Raw genomic sequence first — 18,053 nt, forward strand, 5'->3', positions numbered from 1 at the left:
TTAGCTTGCATACACCTTTTACCCTTTGTTCTTTCCCTTTATGCTTCTGTCTAATAGATGCCATGAACAGATGTAGAAGAATGTGATACCTTGCTTGGGACTATGAAGACTAAAGACTGCAACAAAGCAGAAAAGGAGAAACAACCCGGTTCCTTCAGCAACTACACCAATCCTGGACCTTTAGGCTTCTTAATATATCACCTCTTATTTGATTAAACCATATGATTGGATTTTTATTAGGTGTGGCCAAATGCAAACCTAGCCAAAACAACTTCTTTTTTCTTCTGTTTCAACATGCCTAGTTCTCCTCTCTGACCCCAACATTTTTTTGTTGGTAATTTTATTTGTATTGTATTTACAAATTAATTTAAGGAAAGTTGACTGTTTACGATGTCGAGTCTTTTTTAAGGACATGGTATACTTTTCCATTTGTTCTAGTCTTCTTTTGAGCCTTATGTAAGATTTTTTAAAATCTTTTTTCATATAACTTTATACATTGCTACAGACTGAATGCTTGTGTTACCCCCAAATTCTTATGTTGAAGCCTATTCCCCAATGTGAAGGTATGTGGAGGTATGGCCTTTGGGAGGTGATTACGTCATGAGGGCAGCATCTTCTTGAATGGGATTAGTGCCCCTATAAAAGAGGACCTAGAGAGATCCCTCAGCCCTCTGCCACATGGAACAGAGCAAAAGACTTGCCGTCTATGCACCAGGACCTACCCTCACCAGACACCTGCTCACATTTTGATCTTGGACTTCCTAGTCTTCAGAACTGCGAGAAATAAATGTTTGTTGTTTATAAGCCATCCAGTCTATGATAGTTTTGTTATAGCTGCCTGAATGGATTAAACACAGGTTTCTGCTATAATCACTGTTTATATTTTTTTGTCCTGTAATTGCTGCAAAGGGAGGAATGGATGTTTTTCTGAATCCAAAGAGAATCTGCAAAGACTTTAATGTTATTTAATTATGACAAAATCAGTCAAGGTAGTCAGTTGGTTAAAGATTACGAGGTCAATTAGTAAAATAAAATTCAATTTTCTATAACAAAAATACAATGAGTACATTCTGTTGTATAGCAAACAAGTAAACATGTGCTCAAGATTAAGAGTTTTATAGAATGATAGTTAAAGTAGAAACTGCTGGGAAAGCTTCTTGCAAACACATATTCAATTTTATGAAAGCTGAAAAGAAAGAATATTTACCTCAACCTGGCTTACATTAATTATTTTTAGTGTCTTTAAAATATCTAGTTTATAATTATTCTTCAGACTTCTTTACCTTTACGATTATAAATGTTAAGTTTAGTGTTTTATATTCTCAAAACACTTGATTCTCAAAATACTTTAGAAGGTCTTATTCTTCATGGCACTTAAAGTTTTATGTTTGGGAGATACACACATGAAAGAAAACAAAGAAATCCCCACCCAAATAAATAGGTAATTGCCTATTGCAACAAAAAATGTTTGGATGGATAAGTATAGGCAAATAATATGAGGTTAGAGAAAAAACAATGTAAAATTCTAACAAAATAAGCACGGATAAATCATGAAGTACAATGCAAAATTCACATGACTATTTCATATATTAAAAAAAAAATCCACAAAAGTGAAACACTTAATCTTCAGTGCAACTTTTACCTTCTGACCAGCTTCAGCCTATTCTTCCAGTACAGGGAAGCGATTCTCTGGTAAGAAAGGAAACTTTGGCGCAAAACTTTAACACGTATGGACTTAACTTCGAGGAGCTTCTGACTTGGGTTAAATTTGTTAGAAAGTTGTTAGTATAGTGTAAACCGCATAACATATGCAAATTGATGTCACTTCCATTCACAGTGAACTCATTACGCGAAACAATAAATCTTCCACCGGCCTCCAACTCTCCCCGACAACCTGGAGTAACCACAGCAACCTTACGCGACACTGAGATCTGCGCATGCTCCGTTGGTAGCGTAAAGCCCCTCCTCTCCCTGGTCGGAAGTCCCGGTTTGTTTATTAAATTACGACTGTCGTAAACTAAGATTGCATGACGGCTTCCTAGCTTTACGGTGACGGCAACTATGGCGGCTGCCAGTGGTCGATTTGAAAGTGCGAAGAGTATTGAAGAGCGTAAAGAACGGACCCGGATTGCCAGGGCCGAGGTGTTGCGCCAGGTACCTCCGTTTTGTGGCTTTTGTAGTTATTTGGCGTTGTGGAAGTTGAGGGTTCCTGGAAGCTAGCTTACCCACCCCTTCCCTTGCCACTGTATCTCACTTTATTTGGGTGAAGTCTCCCTTTGCAATGCCGATAAATTCTTGTGTGTCTCTCGTCTTTTAGATGCTCTGGCAGGTCCCAGTTGCCCATTCTCTTTTCTGGGATATCCCTTTCTTTTTCTCCAAGTTTCCTTTTTAAATCATCTATTCTTTGCACTTCTGTCACCCGGACTGCGCACTTTTTAGGTACCCTGCCACTTTTAAGGGCTTGCCTGCGTGTTTCACAGCCTCAGTCATTGCTTCTGCTGTATCTGAAATGAAATTTTACTTTTTCAGGAACACGTCAGTTGCATTTGAGTAGACTCAGCTTGACTTTTTATTCTCTTATTATTAGTAGCAGTTCCAGACTTACTGTAAGCTGGTCCTGATCCAAACAAGAGTTAACAGAAGAGACCCAGGAAATTTAGCCTCTCACCAAAGGTTGAGAAACATTATATTTCTCACTTCGCTTGAGATGCATAGAGGTAACTTTATAAAGAGTAGAGGAAGTGAACTGTATTGAATTACCTGACAAGCTATTCAAGATGTAAGAAGTATGGCAATGAAAGGGAAAAGTTGTAGTTTGGAGAGCAACATAGGACACAGTGAGGGTTTTTGTTTTGTTGGTTTTAAAATGGAAGAGTTTTAAACGAGTTTAAATGTAGCGAAGAAGTGGAGGTGACTGGAAGGAGAAGTGACAATGACTACAGTCAGATTTTAAAGGGGAGGAGTGGGCCATTAATCTCGGATAGGTGAAAGGTTGGTATTGTTCCCTGATTTCAACATAGATTTTATATATATATATAAAATAAATATTCATCCTTGTCTCTTTGGTGTTTCAAGCAGTTTTTGGAAGTAGGGTTGGTAAGCTGTGATAAATCTGATAGTAGAGACATGCACAGAGTTGAGAAGGACCAAACCCAGCTTTGGAGTTTAGGGGGGAAGAATGAGAGGTCAGGAACAACTTTCTAAGAAAAACTTACTTTATTTGACTATTGTTGAAGGATGAATAAAAATTAGTAATTTGGTAGTTTCTTTTTAGAAAGATGATTCTTCCTGAAGCATTTTGGGGGGCTGGGTATTGAGGTACAGGTTTGCATATTGATTGCATGGAGGTCAGTCTCCTAACTTGTGAAAGTCTAAGGCGGTAGCCACGGGGATGGTGAAGGGAAAAGGGGTTCCAAATCATATTTGAAGTTGGGAACTTAGAGAGAGCGAAGGGCTTGGAATAGGTCCTAGGATTCTGTCCCTGATTTGTGGCTTAATTCACTGGAGATTAATAATGTGATTGGTAATGTGGAAGAAGAGGTTTTATTTTTAAATCTTTTCAACACTGGTAGAAGCAAGTTCCGTTTGTTAAGGAGTAGATGCCTTTTTGTAAAAGTGGGGTAGGTTTTTGTTTTCCATTTTTTTTGTGTGAAAAACATTTGGATCAATTGCCAGTTTTTTTTTTTGTTGTTGTTGTAGGCTAAAGCCAATTTTGAAAAAGAAGAAAGACGTAAAGAACTTAAGCGACTTCGGGGTGAGGATACATGGATGCTGCCTGATGTGAATGAGCGAATTGAACAATTCTCACAGGTGAGTACTAACAGATTTACTTGATGTAAACATATCTGTCTTTTTTTGCACTTATTCAAGTTATTATAATATTGGAAGAACAACTTTATGGACTGTTTTCCTGAGTTACAAAATGAGTATCACTTAGTTGGCATTACTGACTAGTTTTATCTCTTTGGCAGAAGTGATATATTGTAATATTTTGGACATTATAACATTGGAACAGTTTTGTTACTTGAGCTGGTAGAAGACTTAGCTTTACACTTCTGGCTCACTTGTAGCAAGCTTATGGGTTTAAAAAATTGTGCATTTTAAGCTTTTTGTCTTTGATTTTTTTTTTTTTTTTAGGTCTCAAGCCTATTTTCCTACAATTTTTTTAAAATTTATTTTTAATTGACAAATAATAATTGTGTTTATTTATGGGATACAGTGTGACGTTTTGATCTATGTACATATTATTGTGAGATTCAATCAAGCTAATTAACATTATCACCTCACCAACTTATCTTTTTTTGTGATGAGAACATTAAAAATCTATTCTTTCATCAATTTTGGAATACACAATACATTATTATTAAATGTGGTCACCATGCAATAGATCACTAAAACTTATTTCTGTAGTGTAACTGTAGCTTTGTACTCTTTGCTCTATAACTTCCCTTTCTCTATCCCTCCTCCTCCCTCCAGTCTGTTCCTACGGTTTAAATTCATATTGTTATATTTTTTATGGCCTAATAATCTTTTATGAAGATTTTTTTGGGAAACACAGAGGGATATTTTGTGTGTGTGAGTATGTGTGTGTATATGTATGTAAATGTATACATGTTTGTGAATATATAAGTGTTTATTCGATGAGATTTATTTCATGAATCTACAAATAAAAATTTTTTTCTAATATTTTTCTGGTAAGAAGTCTCAGCTATATGATTTATTAGTAGTACATATAGAAGGCATGTTAAGATTTTCTGGAAGATTTTATTTATTTAGTCATATTCTTTGTCTCATTTTGTGAAAGACTTAAAGTTTTTTAGAATGTGGATTTTTTTCCTTCAAAATGCTTCCTTCTGAAGTAAGGTAAAGCTAAATTCCTATCTTGGCTATTCAAAATGATTATAGGAACATTCTGTGAAGAAAAAGAAGAAAAAAGATAAGCATTCGAAAAAAGCAAAGAAAGAGAAGAAAAAAAAGAGCAAGAAACAAAAATATGAAAACGAGTCAGCTGATAGTTCATCAGTAAGTACTAAAATTAATAAGAGCAGCTATTTGAGAAATTTTTATTTGAAAGAATAATATATGGGAACTTAAAATGTATGAGAACTCAAGATATTACTAGTTATGATATGAAAATATCTGCGAGACATCTACTTGGAGATGTACAGGAAATATTGGAAATGTGGATCTTGGGTTTCAGAGAACGTTTAAAAAGACGGGGATATGAATTGGGAATCATTGCTAGTTAGAGTCATTAAAATGGATAAAATGTCTAGGGAAACTGAAAAGAGGGATGAATATTCACGCTGAAGAATCACATAGGAAGTAAAGGATGCTAAATAAAAGTAAAAAATTAGGAGAAGCAGGCAAGACCAATGTTGTAAAAATAGGGGAAAAGAGTTTTAAGACATTTGAGAGTCTGTCACCTCTGTTTGTTTTTTGTAGAAATTAACATTTAAGTCTTTAAAACTGGATGTGTTTTGTATACTTACCTTTGGGGTCAAAAGGAAGAGAGTATTGGGTTGGCTCCTCAGTTCTGGGCTGAGGAGGAGTCACAGAAGAAAAGGTCAAATCCTTCAGACTTATTTTGAGGAAGAAAGAGGTTATGCATAGAAAGTGATGAGCTAGAGATATTTAGGGATAATTGTTCTCCCACGTATGAACTTCATAGGGTTATCCTTTCAGTTGAATCACCATAGTCAGAAGTCTGGTCCACCTGTTGTTTCAGAAACTAAATTTTTGGCAGTAAACTATCAAAGATAAACACAGCTGGATATTAGTTAAAGTGGTGAAAACAGATTTATTCAGTATCTACTGACAGTAGGGGAAATTGCTGAGCTCCATCCTAATTTGTGCAGAGATGATTTGGTCATTTTAAAGGGAAGAATGAGGGAGGGGAGAGAGTGAGGGCTCAATAGAGTGAGAAAAGTGAAAAATTGCATAGGGTTGGTCATTGTAAATTGGATTAGGCCAGCTGTGTTTGCCAGCTGGCAATTATTGCAGTCAGGATTCTATCCTCCCACAGAGACTGGGAGACAGAGGCCCTATATTTCCTGATGATTACATTTCAGAGGAATGGCTCTCAGGTACTTGAGAGAGACACTTCTGAGTGGTAAGATATACCACATTCACAACTGTAAGCTCTTTTTAGTATTAATAAATGCCCTTAAAAAGAGAAATCGAGGGTCTATCATTAGGTGTTGGCTAAAACAAATAGTAAATTTTCCTGGCAGTGTTGAGCTTTTTCAGGCAGGCATTTGCTAGGGCCATCTATTCTAGGGACATAATCTTCTGCAACTAGAAGCCATGCTAGAGTTTGGTTAAATCTCTTAGTATAGGAGTTTGGATGAAGTTATGTGTCAAAAATTCTGTAGTTCTCAATACCTTACAGTGGTAATTGACCTTGAAAGCCTATCTTATGTGCGAATACAGTATATTAATTCATAGTGAGAAATACAACAGGATAGTCTTATAGACTAGTCAGCACATTTTGTAATGGCAGAAATACTTAAATTACATAGAAGAAATTTTTTTGAATGTAACTCAAAGCAAAGGGAGTTAGAAAATCTTCACAGAGACGCTAATTTTACAATTGTGAGTTTGGATTATTGACTGCATTGAGAATCTAATAAAAGTAAATGATACTGTCTTCAAAAAAAATGTATGTACAAGATTGTTTATTTCAGTGGCATTTGTAAAACTCGTTGGAGTTTATGCAAAGATCACAGACTAAGAGCCCCTAGATCTTGCTAGGCTGTTTCAGTATTTATGTCATTTGATTAAGAGCACTTTCTTCCCCTTATTAGAGACACGTTGTCCTGTTTTTTTCTTTGTTCCTTCCTGGAAATAGATGTGTATATATATTTATATTTTTGCAGCATACAATATGTACACTTATACATAAGTTGTATAACATATACAAGTGCTGTCTGGAAAGTATCCAGCCATTGTATTGATGTAGCCATTGTATCCTTGGCTGGATACTTTCTGGACAGCCCTCCTATACCTTAGAGTCATTTGAATGAAGGCTCTGTGGCCACACCACATTGAAATGAAATGAAGAATGAAAGAGAGGTTTGTATTGGTAGTAAAGGGAAGGGAAGACAGAGGTTTATCAATTGTATTAGACTTTTCAAAAGAATTACCTTCTAGTTTCATTGTTTTTTTCTCTATGTATTTTCTATTTTATTGACTTAAACTATATTTGCTATTTCATTCGTAGTACTTATTTAGTGTTTAATTTGCTCTTCTTTTTCTAGCTTCCTAAGGTGGATGCATAGGTCATTGATTCTAACTCTTCCTTCTGTTCTAATGAATATTTAATCTCTAAGTTTTTCGTTTAGCACTGTTGTATCTCCACCGAATTTTGATGTGTTATATATTTTTATGACATTCTATTCAAAATATTTTTTTACTTTTTTAAAAATTCATGAATTATATATAAGTAGGTTTTAAAATATCCAGATAATTGTGGATTTTAGTAGGTTTTTTGTTATTGACTTTGAATTTAATTCTGTTATTGTTATAGAATATACTCTGTATAATTTCATTTTAAAAAAGTTATTGAGACTTATTTTATGTTCTAGCCTATGATCTATCTTTTTTTTTTTTTTTTTTAAATACAGCCCAGAAAGCTAAGAATAGCATATGATCTATCTTGGTGAAAATTCCATGTGTATTTGAAATGAATATGTATTCTGCTGTTGTTAGGTATAGTGTTCTATAAATGTCAGTTAATGAAAGTTGGTTAATAGTGTTAAGTCTCCTGTATTCTTAGGATTTTCTGTTTATTTGTCCTGTCAATCACTGACAGAACAGTATTGAAATCTTTAACTGTAATTGTGGATTTATCTATTTCTGCTTTCAGTTTTGTCAGTTTTTACATTATGTACTTTGAAGCTTTATTAGGTTCATACATATTTAGGATTGTTATATTTCTTGATGAATTGACCATTATATTACTAAGAAATGTTGCTCTTTATCTTTAGTAATATACTCTTATCTATAAAAGTCTGCTTTGTCTGATATTAAAACCTTTTCAGCTTTCTTATTTGTATTTTCATGTTATATCTTTTTTTATTCTTTTAGTTTAATGTATCTGTTTCTTATATATTGAAAGTGTATTTCTTGTAGGCAGTGTATATTTGGGTCTTGCTTTTTTATCTAGCCTATCAATTTTTTCCTTTTTTTAGAGGGTTTTTTACACTATTCAATATGGTAACTGTATATGGCTTTTAAGTTTTTTGATTAAAATTTTATCAGGTTGAAAATTCATTTCTTTAGTCTTGCTAACCAAATTTTATGTGCTCAGTAGCCACATTTGGCTAGGTTAGTGGCTGCCATATTGGACAGGATTCTATTGAATAGCACTGGTGTATATTATTTATGTTTAATATAATTATTGGTGCGGATAAGTTTGGCCACCATGTTGCTATTCTTTTTCAATTTGTCCCATTTGTTCTTTTCCTTTTCCCCCTCCTTTCCTTGCCTTCTTTTGGATTAATTGAGGGTTCTTTATAATTTCATTTCAGCTGTTTTCTCACTTTAACCTCACATGGTGTAAGGAAGCAAAGGAGCTCTCTTGTGCCCACTTTTATGAGGGTACTAATCCCATTCCTAATTATCTCCCAAAGGCTCTACCTTCTAATACTGTCACCTTGGAGGTTAGGGGATTTCAGCATAGGAATATGGAGTGGGGAGACATGAACATTCAGACTATAGCACCTGCCTTAGGTTCATTTTGCTTCTTGATATGTGAATTTAGTTTCTCTCAAATTTGAAACTTTCTGGCTATTGTTTTGTGAGTGTTTTTTCATTTTGGTAGTCTTCTTAATACTGTCTCACAGGTCAATGAGCCTCTGTTCACTTTCTTTCTACCCTTTTTCCTTTCTGTGCTTTAGTTTGGGTAGATTTTATTGCTATCCCATAAGCTTCGGGTTCATAGGCCTTTTCTTTTGCAGTGTCTAGTCTACTGTTGTCCCTATCCAGTGACATTTTCATTTCAGGTATTGTATTTTTCATCATTAGGAGTTTCATTTGAGTCTTTTGTATATCTTCAGTTTATCTCCTCATTATGTTCATGTTTTCCTTTCCCTAAACATATTTATAAGAGCTGTGTCAATGTCTTGGTTTGCTATTTCATTATCTCTTTTATTTTCTCATTCTGTTTCAATTAATTGATTTTTCCACTAACTTTGGGTCACAGTTTCCTGCTTCTTTGAATGTCTAGTAATTTTTAATTAGATGCTGAACCTTGTGAAAGTTGTATTGTGACTGCTGGATTTTGTTGACATCCTTTAAGGGTTGTTGAGTTTTCTTTTGGAAGATAGGTAGTTACATGTGGATTAGTGTAATCCTTTTTAAGGCTTGTTTTTAGGTTTTGTTAGTACGCATCTAGAATAGCTTTACTCTAGAGTTGGTTTAGCCTTACTAAGGCATGACCCTGTGGGTTCTCTGCTGGTTGTCCTGAGTCTTCAACAAGTTTTCTCCATTCTGGTTAGTAAGAACTAGAATGTCGTCTATCCCTTTGTGAGCTGTGGGGATTATTCTGCCTTCAGCTCTCCAGCAGTTGTTCCTTCCATGGTGGTTATTCTTTGCCTGACCATGTGGACGACTCATCCTGAGCATATTCAGCTTGATATTTATTTAAAGACTCCAGGGGTCCTTTATGTAGATTTCTGGTGCTCTTTCTCTGTGTAGTTCTTTTCTCATCTTTACTTTGTCACAGCCTTCACAACATTCACATTTTGTCTCCTAGCTCAGTGAGATTGTCATGTCTGTTTGGGTTACCTCTCTTTGTGCCATGGTCTGGAAAGTGCCTCCAGGTGAAAAGCTGTGGAGATTGTAGTGTGCACTTCATTTGTTTCCCTTTTATCAGGGATCACAGTCCTGCACTAATATTCAGTGTCTGAAAACAGTTGTTTCACATATGTTCTATTTTTATTTCTATTTTCTGATGTCATTTATTATGTCACAGCTAGAAGCAGAAGTCCTCAAGTTCCCTTGATTTTTTGCTGGTAGCACTTTTCTGTCTTGGTTCCATCTTCTAGGTTTTGACCTCTAGATAGGATTAGGGCTGTGGTTAATTCTGAAGGCTACATGTGAGAAGGAGAGTGCTGAGGTATGTGTTAGGTCTTGAAGCATAATAACCTTGACAGTTTATGAGTCCTTCAAGGTAAAATGAAGGATCGAACTAAAATCAGCAAGGAAACTGAAGTTACAGCACAGGGAGAGGGGAACATCAACTTTGCTGAAGTGTTGAGGTGAGTGCATAATTGTGAAAATGAATAACAAAATTAACAGAAACAGAATAGAGGCAGGAAGATTTCACAGAGTGGTCTAGGTATCACTGTTCTATAAATGAATAACAAGACCATTAACTGCATCACAAATGTGTCTTCCATTTAGTTCTTGGCATTTAATGCTTGCATGCAGGCTGCTACTTAAAGTTTCTGACTGGTGCTATTGGAAGAGTAAAAGAAGGGGTTTCAGTTAATTTCAGCACACATTTATTGAGTGCCTATTCTTTGCAAGACAATGTTCTAGATATGGGGAATATAAAAATATAAAGAGGTTTTTTTTTTTTTTTTTTTAAACCTTTGGGGAACTTATTTTCTAATTGGATAAAGAGATACATAATATTAATATGTAATCCCATGATGCCATGGTAATGCAGGTATTAAGGGAGGGAGGATTTCATTGGCAAATTTATTGAGGAAATGATACTTGAGACTTGAAGGATTAGTGAGAATTAGTCAAATAAAGATGTGCTTGGCAGGCCGGGCGCGGTGGCTCACGCCTGTAATCCTAGCCTTCTGGGAGGCTGAGGCGGGTGGATCACTTGAGGTCAGGAGTTTGAGACCAGCCTGAGCGAGACCCCGTCTCTACTAAAAATAGAAGGAAATTATATGGACAACTAAAAGTGTATATAGAAAAAAAAAAAAATTAGCCGGGCATGGTGGCGCATGCCTGTAGTCCCAGCTACTTGGGAGGCTGAGGCAGTAGGATCACTTAAGCCCAGGAGTTTGAGGTTGCTGTGAGCTAGGGTGATGCCACAGCACTCACTCTAGCCCGGGCAACAAAGTGAGACTCTGTCTCAAAAAAAAAAAAAAAAAAAAGATGTGCTTGGCATTTCATACATAAGGAATTGTGAGAGCAAAGGCATGGAAGTATGAGATAATATGTTGTATATATGTGTGTGTGTATGTATGTATGTAAATACAACTATAAGCAATTTCATAGTACTAGATCATAAAGCAAGAGGAGAGGGTGAATGGAGATAAAGTGTAAGAATTGAAAGGGCTTGGTAAATCAAGAGCTTTGACTGTGTACATTAGAGAGTGTATAATCTAATTAGGTTCAGCTGCATTTGTTAGACAATCTCAGAATAGCAAGTGGTTAAACAAGATAGAAGTTCCTTCATATGAAAGGCATCAGGTAGGCAACCTAGGATTAGTATTGTCTTCTGGGACCAAGGCTTGTATTGTCTTGCTCTTTCTTCATCCTTACAATATTGCCTCTTAGTCCAGATAACAGGCAAGAGGATGCTCTCCCCCACCGCCTTAACTTGACTTCCAGAAACTCCCACACAATACTTTTATTTATATCTTATTGGACACTTGCTCATAAGGCTTCACTTTCCAGCATGGGAAGCACATTGCTTCTCCAAGTAAAATTGGGTTCTATTTGTAGAAAAGAAGAGGAATAACTGGCAGTCTTTATGACAGGGAGCCATAGAAGGGGAGAAGAGTGGTCAGATGTCTCCTTTACATTGCTCTAGATGTATTTGGAGTGGAGGGTGGGGGTTGGAGAAGAAAGAGGAACAGGAAAGACTGAAGTCCAGGAGACTAATTTGGTTATTCCAGTTGTCTAGGTGAGAGATAAGATTTGATCTAGGGCTGGTGCTCTAAGAATGGAAAAAGGAGAGTATGTATTAGTTGGTAATCTTGGTTTCAGGTAACAGAAACCAACCATAAATTGGCTTTTGCAAAAAAAAGTGGGGATATATTATTAGAGTTTAATGTTCTCATAAGACATCTAGGTGTAGGAAGGCAGCTGGGCTTCAGAAATAGTTGAAGTTAGAGTTGTGAATGCTTTTTGGAATCTTCTTCATTTTTTTTTCCCAAGTTCTATTTTTTTTTCTTGAAACAGATCAGTTTTTGCTGAATTCCATTCCTCAAGACAGAAATGGCTTCTGCTAAGGCCTTTCTAGTTCTCCTTAGTTTTATGTCAACCCATTTAGTTTTAATTTCAAATTTCTTGGGAACGACTTAGATTGAAATGAATTGGGTCGGGCACCTACCTTTGAACTAATCAGCTGTGACCAGGGGTAGAAGTAGGCTCCCATGGTAATGATATGGTATTCACTGTATGGTATATTTGATAAATATTTTAGAAATGAAAATAATAGGTTTGGATGGGTGAAGAAGATGATCCTGAGTTTCTGACTTGGTTAAGTGAGTGGTTGGTTGTGCCAGGTAACCTTGTTCAGTAATACGGAAGGAGGAACAGATTTTGTGGAAGAAGATGATGGATTTATTTTTTCTTCTTACTGAGTTTAGCATGGCATTCAAGCATGCTAGACAATTAAGTCACTGAAACTTTTTGTTAGACAAATTTCAAAGGTATCAGCACAATTGGTAGTAGTTCAAGCTGTGAAAGTGGATTCAGTGGCCCAAAGGGAATGTTTAGATATTAAAAATGTAGTGGGCAAAAAATGGAACCCTAAATAACATGGATCTTTAAGGACTGAGCAAAGGAGGAAGAGTGCATGAAGGAAATGGAGAAGAAACAAAGAGTGGGAAGAGAACTGGAAAGTGTCATGGAAATCAAGAAAGTGAGTCATCACCAGGGTTGTATTGAGCAGAGAGGTCTGGGGAGATAAAGACTGAAACATTTTGTTGAATTTGACACAGTGGAAGCCATTGGTGAACTTTGAAGATCTTTCAGTAGATTAATGGAGACAATAGCTATATTGTAGAATTTTGAGAAAAATATATGAAAGTGAGGGTATGAAGGCAGTAGATGCAGACTACTCTTTCAAGTTTGTCTTAGAATGGAATGTGGAAGATGAATTACTACTAGAAGGATATACAAGGTCAAAGAAGGCCCCCCCCCCCCCCCGCCCCCTGCCCAAAAAATAAAAAGGATGAAAGGATGGGAAATACTTGAGCATGTTTCTAGGCCATTAGGGATCTTTGGTTGAAGCTATAAGAGGAGATAATTGATGAAGAAAGGTCCTGGAAGAACAGGAATTGTTGGGATCAAAACCTTTGAAGGAAGATCTTCCTTGAACAGGAAGAGTTAATAGGCGGTAAGGATAGGCACAGCTGTAAATAATTTTGTTGGAGGGTGGGTTGGAAGCTAAAGTAGCTTTATTTTTCTCAATGAGGTAAATGGAGACATCATTTGCAGAGCATATGGGAAATGGGAGTTGGTATAGAGCTTGAGGAAGGTGTTGAAGAAGATGACGTCATCTGCGAATGTATTAAGCTAGGTGCTTGGGGATATAATGGAGGCAAAAGCTGGTGTAGTTCCTGTACTTATAGCACATACTGCCTAGTGGGAGAGTGAGACATTAATCACATAGTCCCACAAATAAATGTGAAACTGATAAATGATTCAAAGGAGAGTACGAGAATAGAAGAGAGAACTGATCAAGGACCAGTAACGGGAATTCTACCTGGGATTGAGTCTAGCTAGACTGAAGTTGCAGGTCATGATGACAGGCTTTATCTAGAGTTGGAGATTGGTTGCAGCTGTGGTAATGAAGCAACTGATGGGTCCACTTAATGAGTTTCAAGTGGTTGGTCAACATATGGTAAGATAAAGAAAATTCATAGTTACTGAAGAAGGCCTATGGCAAAATTGTACGGAACACTGACTTTTAAATTGTTTTAGCTTGATCTTAGCAAATTAGCACTCCTCCAAAGTAAGTGCTAATTTTTTCAGATTACAAACTCCCTTTTTGGTGAATGACATCAAGAATTAGGAACAAGGTGCCCCCTAAACTGATTTGATGATGTAAATATGAGTAGACCAGAAGTACATTTATAGTGATTATCTTATAAAATTTTAACTAGTAATATAAACAACTAGTTCTGAGTTTTCTATAAATCCAAATCAAGGCCTCCATGAATGAATGAATGAGTGAATGAATAAAATCTGTTTTGCTTTGGGAAACAGTTGGCAGTTGTGGTGGCAGAGCCCAAATATGCTTACTTCATGTAGATTATACTTTTTGACAGATATGTTTGTGTTCTCCAATCAAAGAAAGCTCTAGGTAATTTCTGAGAACTTTGTAGAATGGAAGAATATTGGTCTCATTCAAGAAACCCAGATTCTGTTTGCTTTGCGATTTGCTCACTTTTCTCTCGCTTGCCTTCGAAGTTTCTCAGCTGTGCTTTAACAGGTGGTTTGCACTAGGTGATTTCTAGGATGTTTCCTATACTTACGTTTTATAGCTCTGAAGGGTAGATTTTAGAGCCAGACAGATCTAGATTCCTTTCCTAGTTCTCACACTTGGATACCATGTAGCCTGGGCAAAGTACTTAATTTGGGGGAGCGTTCCTTATCTATAAAACCAAAATCATACTTTATAGGGTTATTTTAAGGCTTCATGGTGATAATGTGTGCGAAAGTACTTAATACAGTACTTGACACAGAAGAGTAGATTGGTGCATTTGTGGAAAACTAAACCCAAAACCTGGCATAATGATCAGCACATAGTAGATGTTGATTGAATACTTCTTAATTGATTTAATACTCTGGCATTTAAACATAGTAAGCAAAATGCCTTACTAGTCTAGCTGTTACCTGAGATCTCTGCATTTTTAGATTCAGGGAAATCTCAAAATTTGAAACTTAGGGGCAAACAACAAACTCCTTTACTTGGATGTTGTTTCCTCTATTCTAATGAAGCAAAGTTGTGCGAACTACTTGGTGATGCCGGTAGGCACTGAAGCTCTGTGCTGAAGTGAGTTCACTACCCGACAGTTCTAATTTTTTTTTTTTTTTTTGCTTTCCTTTGGCTTGATAATAAACTGATAAGAAAATAAAAATAATTTGGTTATGTTTTGTGGGGCTAACCCAAATAGTGGATTACATGTTCTTTCTTCCAATTTTCAATGTCAGTTTTTAAAGGGAAAATATTGTGTAAGAATTTTCTTTAGGAAACTGAATTTTTACTACTTAACAACAGCACGGAAATTTTGTATGAAATTATGTAAATTTGAGAATTTCACTTCTATGCTAAATGTTCTTAGAGCTCTGAAGATGAGTGGGTTGAGGCTGTTCCATCCCAGACTCTTGGCAAAGAAAAGGCCTGGAAAGTGAAAGGTGAAAAGTCAGAACAGGAAGACGACAAGCAAGCTATTCAGGTAAACAAGCCACCTGATTTTAAAGAAAGAAATGTCAACTTCTAAGAATAGATGAATGTGGAAATGAAAGATGATTATAATTTCTTCAGGAGAAAAATTAGACTCTGAAAACAATGTATTTTATGAATAATTTTGGCAGTAATGTTATTTGCTGAGCATTTATACTCCCCTTCTCCTCCTGCTGTGAGGAAATGAGTGCTCATCTCTATTCTAGTCCCTTAGGGTTTTGCTGCATCTGGTTGATAGAGAAGTGGCACTTCCCCCTTATATATGGAAGCCTTATACTGTTACCTCTATCTGACCTTTCTACAGTGAGTAGAGTTCAATCACAGTTTTCTTTCCCTTCACTTCATACCTTCATTTTCTTAGCAATGCTTACAGTTGAAATAGTTCATAAGTTTTGGGTCATAGTTCATATGCCTAAGGAAAAGTGTCATTTATCCACTTTTAGCCATAGATAAAGGAAGACAGGTGAAAAGGAACTAATGTTTGATTGCTTGTTGTGTGCCAGATAGGGTGCCTTATATTTGTTATCTTGTTTACTCCTTAAAACAATCCTGAAAGGTAGGGATTTTATCCCATTTTATTACGGGAGAGACTAAGGCATAAAGATATTAAGAAACTTGCTTAAAATTATATAGCCATGTAGGATTTGATTCAGGTTTAATTGCCTTCAAAATCCCTGCTCTTATTAGTTCTAATCAGTTCATATTGAAATGGCTTCCTTTATTATTATTTATATTAAGTTCTAATTGGTTCAGATCGAAATGGCTTCCTTTATTATTATTTATATTATTATTAAGTTCTAATCAGTTCAAATTGAAATGGCTTCCTTTATTATTATTTATATGATTAACTTCTAATCAGTTCAGATTGAAATGGCTTCCTTTCTTTAACAGAGGGATGAGTGGATGACTGTTGATTTTATGTCTGTTAAAACTGTGTCATCATCATCACTCAAAGCTGAAAAAGAAGCTCTGAGGAAAGTAGAGCAAGAGAAAACTCAAGCACTTGAGCAGGTAAGAGAATGTTTAAAATGCTTTAACCTTCAGATTTGCCTTTACTAAACTGATAAGACACTTATATTAATACAATTTTACTTGTAAAATACTATTTTATCTTTTGTAGTGTTTAATAAAATTAGTAAGAACAACCTATGAAATGTGATATGAGTTCTTTAAAGTAAATTTTCTATAGGAATTCAGTTTAAAGGTATACTAGATTTATAAATTTAGGGCATACATAGTTGAGAGTGAATATTGAGTTTAGGTTAATATCATTGAATTAAAAGTGAGCCCATTCAACTTCTGTTTTAGTGTATATGCTGAATTAAATGCCATAAAAATGCTTCCATTTCAAGACACCTAAAATTCTGGATAAAATATAAGCATTTTTATTTTATGTTTTATTGTTGTCACCTTGCTGGTAAGGAAACAATGGGAAATCTTTAGAGCCTAAAAAATGAGGCAAAAGCGTGAATCCAGAGAAGTAAGGAAATGCTGAAGCTGTTCGCTTTCCTGGGGCATCCCACAATCCTGGTAATATAGAATTTCAATTTTCATGGATATTTGGGGATAGGAGATAAGGGCAAGAGCCTGCATGAGTTGGGAAAGTCTGATTGATAAACCCCTAAAAATCTGGGACCCCACAGGGATATATCCTCAATTAAAGGATGAACTTGGAAAAAAACCCAATTGAAGGCAAGAAAACTTGCCTGTCTTGTCAAACATCTTGTATGGTAGAGGGAGGAAAACCTCTTCAGGGAATATGTAACCAGAAGCTGGCACTATGGTGTTTATAGTTTGGATTCATAGGGTTTATGGCTTGAATTCATGCTACCTGTGTGGTCTGAAAAATTTTTAAGGTGGGAATTTATTTTAAATTATTCTTGAGTTGGTAGTGCCTTGAAGTGCTTGGCAGAAGTAACCACTTGTCCTTTCTAGGTGACCACACTGTCAACCTAGGCCTCATGGTTTTTGCAGAAACAAAGTTCTATGGAATATAAGCTCACAACCTCAAATCGCAAAATATGTGAAAATGTAAGGTTAGAACTTAAAAGACAGTTGTCTGAAACAATAAACAGTAGAATCCGCAAAACCTTTATCTATTGGATTACTTAATATACCTTTAGAAAGTAATAGCCGGTATATGCATGTTCTCACTTATAAGTGGGAGCTAAACTATGGGCACAGAGTGGAAAAATAGACATTGGAGACTCTAAAATGTGAGAGGGTGTGAGGGATGAAAAATTACCTATTGGGTATAGTGTACCCTTTCAAGGCGATGGATACACAAAAAGCCTGGACTTCACCAATACACAATATATCCATTTAACAAAACTGCACTTGTACCTGGTAAATCTGTATGAATACAAAAAGAGAAAACTCTGAAGCAAACCATCCCCCCCCTAAACAAAACAAAACAAACAGAAACATGCTCTAATAATGTTTGGTTACAAACGGGTTTCTCTGTCAAACTGTCCCATTCACTGAAAACAGTTTATGATGCATCTTGTAGACTGCATGCTTACATTTTCCATTTATTGCTGGATTTCTCTATTTAGGGCCACATGGAGAAAGAAACAAGTTCTAATAACATACTATAAAGGTTAGCTTAGAAAGGAGTTTCTTTGTCAAATACTTTCATTCACTGAAAGAAAACAGCTTATGTTGAATC

General features: G+C 35.9%; 2 protein-coding genes across 3 annotated transcripts in view; both read left to right on the forward strand.

The window, feature by feature from the left end:
- Nucleotides 1-337, forward strand: part of ALKBH8 (alkB homolog 8, tRNA methyltransferase) — a 90,808-nt gene extending 90,471 nt beyond the window's left edge. For both annotated transcript variants that reach the window (XM_045556676.1, XM_045556678.1), the window contains exon 13: nt 58-337. The gene's annotated coding sequence lies outside the window, so the exon portion shown is untranslated. The remainder of the gene's footprint in view (nt 1-57) is intronic.
- A 1,669-nt stretch (nt 338-2,006) lies between these two features.
- CWF19L2 (CWF19 like cell cycle control factor 2) overlaps nt 2,007-18,053 on the forward strand; it is a 95,707-nt gene continuing 79,660 nt past the window's right edge. The window contains exons 1-5 of the mRNA XM_045556682.1: nt 2,007-2,154; nt 3,700-3,810; nt 4,906-5,022; nt 15,264-15,377; nt 16,277-16,396. Of these exons, the coding sequence (XP_045412638.1) occupies nt 2,062-2,154; nt 3,700-3,810; nt 4,906-5,022; nt 15,264-15,377; nt 16,277-16,396 (555 nt within the window). The 5' untranslated portion in view covers nt 2,007-2,061. The remainder of the gene's footprint in view (nt 2,155-3,699; nt 3,811-4,905; nt 5,023-15,263; nt 15,378-16,276; nt 16,397-18,053) is intronic.

This window comes from Lemur catta, chromosome 7, assembly GCF_020740605.2.
Source record: "Lemur catta isolate mLemCat1 chromosome 7, mLemCat1.pri, whole genome shotgun sequence".
Lineage (NCBI taxonomy): Eukaryota > Metazoa > Chordata > Mammalia > Primates > Lemuridae > Lemur > Lemur catta.